Genomic DNA, 6439 nt, shown 5'->3' with positions numbered 1-6439 from the left:
TCATATTTAAATGTATTGAGATACAAAGATCAAATTCTCTGTTATTTAATGATTTAAATTACTGATTCTTATCATTTATACATATTAAATATAATATATAAAAATGTCACACTATGAGACAGAATGCAAATGAAAATAATAAAAAGAAGAAAAAAAAACTTCAGTAGAGAAAAATCTCCTGTTAGACGAGAAGAACAAAAAGCCCACACCGTATTTGCAAAGTCAAATATTGTTTTCAAAATCAGATTCCCTGACATTTACTTATTTAATTTCACAAATGATACTGATAAAATATAGTGTGGCAAAAAAATTGCACTATTAAAAAAATATATAAAAATGATAATGATATGAAAAAGAAAACTGAAGAAGACAAGAAATGATGATTAAAAAAAAAAAAACGTAAACAACACAAAAATTAAAAAATATAATCTCATCTTAACTATTATAAGCAAAACTTTATATCGTATCTCGTAGAATCATACATTGTCTTCCATGCAAAGGTATGAAGGTTATTCTCTTAATTATCCAAAAAGTTAGTTCCATATCTTCTGTAAAAGTACTCTCTGTATCTGTCATAGGCATCGTCGTCTACTTGAGGCAGTCTTGTCTGAAAGAAAAGATTTTCAGGTTGAAAAACACTGCTGTCAATCGGCTCTTGTTCTAGAGGTCCCGAGTAGTCGTAGACGTCCCAGAATTGAGACCAGAGTGGGTCGTTTGCAGGGAACTGGGGTCTGTAAGCCATGGGAATTTGAGGGTAGGGTGGATAATAATTGCACATGACGTAGGAAGAGAATATGAAGAGCATTGCCAACTTTAGTGACAACATTTTCTGAAAAAGAAAACGATAATAATAAAAAGGCAGTTATATGACATATGTATAATTATATAAGGTAAAATGTGAAGGAATATATATATATATATATATATATATATATATATATAATGTTTTCGAATTCTGTCGACTAAATAATATGTATTTTTTTTTGTTTAAGTAGAGTGCAGGTTTGAAGACGTTGAAGAGACATGTTATATTTTTAATTTCGTTTTATTCTCTGTCTTCTCTCCCAGGAGACAAACATGATTATTTTACAAAACGGAGATCGGCACAAACACAAAAGTAAAGCAGAGCCAAAAAAGGGACGAACAGATGATCACTAGTCTTATATAACATAGGATTTCTGGCCACGCGCCGAGAGAATGACCTTTGACACCTTTTCAAGGGTACCGAAATATCACTTTCATTTGAAACGTAGTTCTGATGGTGCATTATTTTTTACAGAGGAATTAATTAAACCGAAAGTGGAATTGGATCACGAAATAAGAGAATATTTTACTATGGTCTAAATTAAGAGTTTAAAATATCATTACACACACATATATATATATATATATATATATATATCGAAAACTTCTCTAACGATTTGGATAAAAGTTTATAATTAGATAAGGTTTTGATCTTAAATTTATCTATATAGGTGGCTTTCCTGTTAAAGCGTGAAAAGCACAATTTTGCGCACAATATCTTCTTATAACTAATTATTAGAATAAGTATATTCAACTTCCACTTCGAAGTGTGGTCAGTGCAGTAGAGTGATTAGAGCAGCATGAATGATGGATGAATGTGTTACAAGTCCTCTGTTGGAAGTCGGATTTTTACTTTATTTGTTTCACTTATATATTTGTATTTAATTTTTTTGCTTTTTATATATATAGGTGTCTTTCCTGAAAAAACGTGATATTTATTTATTGAAAAAGCCAAAATATTTATTTTCAGTTTTCATTTAAATATAGAAACACAAACGGAAAATTTGAAAAACAATGTTAAAGTAATATATTAATGTCGTATGATTGGAAGATAAAAAAGCCTAAACTTTTTAATTTGTTTCCATATTAAAATAATGAAAATAAATTAAAAACAACTGATATAAACAGCAGCTATAATAAAATAAATCCTATAATAATAAATATGAACGACACATCTGATGAGAAGAGTTTTAACTATTAACAAAGGCGATTAGCAATTAATACTAAATTTCCTTTCACTAGACTCCATTTTTCAAATATCTTTTGTTACACATATTGGAACGTATCAATTAGAAAAACTATGTAATATTATAAAATCGTTTTCTCTTCTTTAGTTTTTTTATAAATAATTTGACACGGATTCGTTGAAAGTCGATGATGCCGCGCCCTTGTTACCACAGGAAGGGGGTGCAGCTTCTGAAGGTAAGCACCCCAGGAGAGAAATCTGACTTCTAGCTCATACGAATGATGCCACTCACACACTCTCTTGCACAATCCCTTTTGACAGGGGGGCTCTTTTACACATCTCACAAGTATGCCCGAACAAGGACTCGAGCTGGCGTCCTGGCATAGGGGTAGCGCTTCTTTCCCGTGATCTGGGCGTCCTGGGTTGGAGTCCCGGTTCGGGCATGGTTGTTCTTCCGTTTTTCTATCTGTAAGATGTGTGAATGTGCCCTTCTGTAAAAAGGGGTTGTGCACGCGAATGAGTGATGCGTTAGTAGCAAAGTCGTACTCTTGGCCCTAGTTGGCGCTACCATAAAAAAAAGAGACGCTCCCCCAACGGCTTAAATCGCTGTCTTCGTAACAGCTGGCTTGTCCGTGGCAAGTGCCATAAGAAACTACAGGACTCGAATCAGGGACGCCCAGATCATGGAGAAAACGCGCCACTCTTAAGCCAGGATGCCTTCATTGAAAGTCAATACTGAATAAATAAACAAAAGTGGGAAAATAAATTGTGCCATTAATTGAACAATTGCATGTAGGTTCAAAGTATAGCATTCGGTTTTTTTTCCCTAGGGAGATTAACAATCAATTAATTTATAATCTATATTATTTATATATATATATATATCATTAAAGGTTTATTCGTTTCTTCTTGTTAAAACGTAATTATACATAATACAAGAATTTAAATATTACTTAATAAAATCATCAATATCCTAATCGAATTAATCCTTCCATTAAACAGTTCATTCATCGTTTCACGTCAATATCCATTAATATTATTTATTGCTTAAATTGTTGATACAATAACTTTTATTCCTCCTGCTCTCCTTATATTAGAACGATTTTTTTTTTTTTATCATTTCAGTTTTAAAATGCTAGTTTTCTTCATCGTTATTGGTTTTTCTAAGAGAATAATACTTGTTAAGGACTCATAATTGTTGCTTATCTTATATTCACTTATGCAAACAATATGGAAAATGCGTGTATACGTGTTAGCCCTCTACAGGACAAATAATTTCGACTGGAGGTCTCGAATTTGATACAAATAGCTATGTAAGAGGAAACTATGCAACTCAGTATAAATTTCTGAATTAATTCGAATTTTAATTATTTTAATTCCAATTTTTTAAATTTTATTAAGTGAGATTTTAAGCGTTTTTTTCCATGCTAACATCCAAAATATTATTATTAATAAAATAATTGATTTTTACATCATTTAAAATTCACTAAATTGTCTTAAGGGTGTCAATTTAATTGTAAATTATTTTTTTCTGAATTAAAAAAAAATTAAGTTTTTTTTTATACTTTTCAGTTAAATTTGCATTGCTGTGATGAATTTCAAACCAATTTTATTGTTTCATCAAATATTTAAAGTTCTTTTCCATTGTTTAAAATTAAAAGGGAAGAATTCTGTTATCATTTACATTTAAAACCAGAAAATGAAATTACGCTACTGCGTATGAAAATCGAAAATATATTACGGAGCCAGTTATGATTTTAATGTCATGATGATGTCACGATTCCACTAAGATGGTTCGTGTATACAATAAATGGAACAGATGTAAGATTATTAAAATAACGCGACTCAAATATGCCTCACGATTTGATGCATCGAAATACAATACTTTACTGAGAAAATTATGAGCATCAAGGTATACATAACAGATTTATTTGAAACTTAATATAATCCAATATTCTCAATGAATCAGCTACTCGCTAAAGGCGGCAAGTCTAATTTCTAATGAATGGGAACTTCTGCGATTTCTACTTGCAATACAAATACAGTAAAAGAATGTTTATTCTCGATTATTAATGTAGAAATAACGTTAAAATAACATCGGATTATATATGACAAAATATGTTACAACCTTTCAATATAAAGTTCATTTTTATAGGCTTTTTATTTAAATTGCTTCTGTTTGTAAAGATGAAACTCTGAACCCGAATTTTTTCATTCACTTCTTCATGAATTGAAATATAGAAAATTTTATAAACTTGTGTATTCACAATAGCGATATGTTATTCTAATATTTGCAGATAATAATTTTCAATTTATACAATTCATTTAATATAATTTTGATTTAGTTTTAGGAGAGCCAATGAAAAATTGATTTCACGAGTCCATAATAGGTTCCATAATATTCCATAATATCCATAATAGTCCATAATATTAATTAATTTACAGTAATTTTTAATTTATAATAAAAATTTTTGCTTTATGAAACATTAGTGAAAATGTACTTTCTAAAACTGTTTTCATAAATTTATTAAAGACTAAAACTGTTTATATGAAATTATTATTTCTGGAAAGTGTTTAACGTTTATTGAGATTAATGATTTATTTTTAATGTTTATCGAGGCTTCTTTAATGGTATGTTGTAATTCCATTTGTGTTCTTTCTTTCAGAATACTTCAATATTTGCAAGTAAAAATTCATAAGATAAATAAAAAATAATTCAGGAAAATTATAAAAATTTGATAAAAAAATTTTCAAATAAATATTTTAATACTTTCTCCTTAATGAGTTTACTTGATGCTTAATTTTTTTGCTTTTTTTTTTTTTATTTTTTTTTTTTTACAAAAGTGGGAATATAATTTTTTTTTTTGACTTAAAAAAAGAACCACTAGAAAAAAATATTAATAAACTTTCATCTAGAGAATAACAAATTGAAAATCGAATCAAATATATTTTTTAGAATCATCTGAGACGATATTTTTTTTAAAAAATTCTCTGACAACCATATATTGTATGTATGAAACTAAATTAGAAAAGAAATTTCAAAATTAAATCGGATGCATCCCAGCCTGAAAAAGTTAGTAAATTGAATAGTTAGTGAAAAATAAAAAAGAAAACTAATTCAACTTACATAAAATTCCATCATGGAAAATTCAAAATCCTCTTCAGTATGAGAGTTTATCAAGTTCTGATGTATATACTAAAAGAGCAGGGAGAATATTGGACTCGGTTCCAATATACCTCTGACGGCAAGGTCAGTAATGGTCCAGAAACAATGGGTGATCACCATAGGAATGGAACGACCCTAATGACCAAGGAAGAAGGGCAAGGTAAAAGATGATGAGGCGCTTTCTTGTAACTGATACGGGGTGACAAATTTCCTCTTTTATGGGACCACCCTTTGTCAATTTGTTCTCTGGTGTTACTTCCGGCCACGAAGGTCGCGGGCATGACAAGAAATTTCTTTCTTTCTTTTCCCATTATATGTTTCTATTTAGGAAAATATTACATTATTTCGTCTTCAAGCACACCTGCAACTGTTTTTATTATGTTACGAAATCTTATAAAGTTGTGAATTCTTTCTACCTTTGCTAAGCAAATGGGCTGTCTTGTTTATATAGTTTCCAGTTGAATGACTTCGATTGTCGTAATTGCTTTGGACTGTAATATAAGAAACAGTTTGATACTATCTTGTGTTTTCCTTTTTTTATTTAGCATGTATTGTTTTAAATTTATATTATATAGTATGAGAGTATAGTATTATATAGTATTTATATTATTATAGTATGAGAGAATAAGAAGAACCAAGATATAGAAAAATATCAGAACAGCAATAATGTTAAAAATTATTTCCGATCTCGCTTTTCAATAGATATCGCAAAATAAAGTATTGCTTAGTTGCCTGCCTGTAATAGGTATAATCGAACCGATTTCACCTATATTATTCATTCATTAATTTTGCCATTTTGCATGCCTAGTTAACTAATGAGAAAGCTCTGAGCTTATTGTACAAATATAATTCAAATGCTCACTTAGTATGGCATATTGTAGTACATCAAAATGTCAAAATTCAATTGACATTAGTTTAAAAATGCCGGATAATGAGGAGAAAGATTTAATGGCACCATTTTGCAAAAATAATCAGTTTAAAAGATCTTATTTTTTTTTTTTTAGTTTTTTTTTAAATATATTTAGCGTATAAAAAATTACACGTCCGAGTACAGGATTCTCTTCAATAGCCATTTCTCCTTTTAAATTAAACTAAATTATTTTCCAAAATTGTTGATTATTAAAAAATTAACGATAGTTAATTTTTTGAAATATGCTTAAAATGTAGATATAAAATTTAGTTCTTTGGATTTGCTTAAAACCTTAGGGTTTAGCAAAACTTTATAACAAACCTGTATTTATATATTAATTTTATAATATTTATGACCTGAATATTATTTATTG

General features: G+C 28.9%; 1 protein-coding gene across 1 annotated transcript; it reads right to left on the bottom strand.

Moving 5' to 3' along the window:
• Positions 1-440: 440 nt before the first annotated feature.
• LOC129965418 (uncharacterized) lies at positions 441-5217 on the bottom strand. Its single transcript, XM_056079272.1, has 2 exons — positions 5118-5217; positions 441-829 (listed from the first exon to the last, which is right to left on the bottom strand). The coding sequence occupies exons 1-2, from the start codon at positions 5130-5132 to the stop codon at positions 518-520; spliced, it is 327 nt and encodes a 108-aa protein (XP_055935247.1). The 5' UTR covers positions 5133-5217; the 3' UTR covers positions 441-517.
• Between the last annotated feature and the right edge of the window lie 1222 nt (positions 5218-6439).

Source organism: Argiope bruennichi, chromosome 4 (genome assembly GCF_947563725.1).
Source record: "Argiope bruennichi chromosome 4, qqArgBrue1.1, whole genome shotgun sequence".
Taxonomy (NCBI): Eukaryota; Metazoa; Arthropoda; class Arachnida; order Araneae; family Araneidae; genus Argiope; species Argiope bruennichi.
Note: the sequence above shows the minus strand (reverse complement) of the source record. Positions and strands in the feature narration are given on the sequence as shown.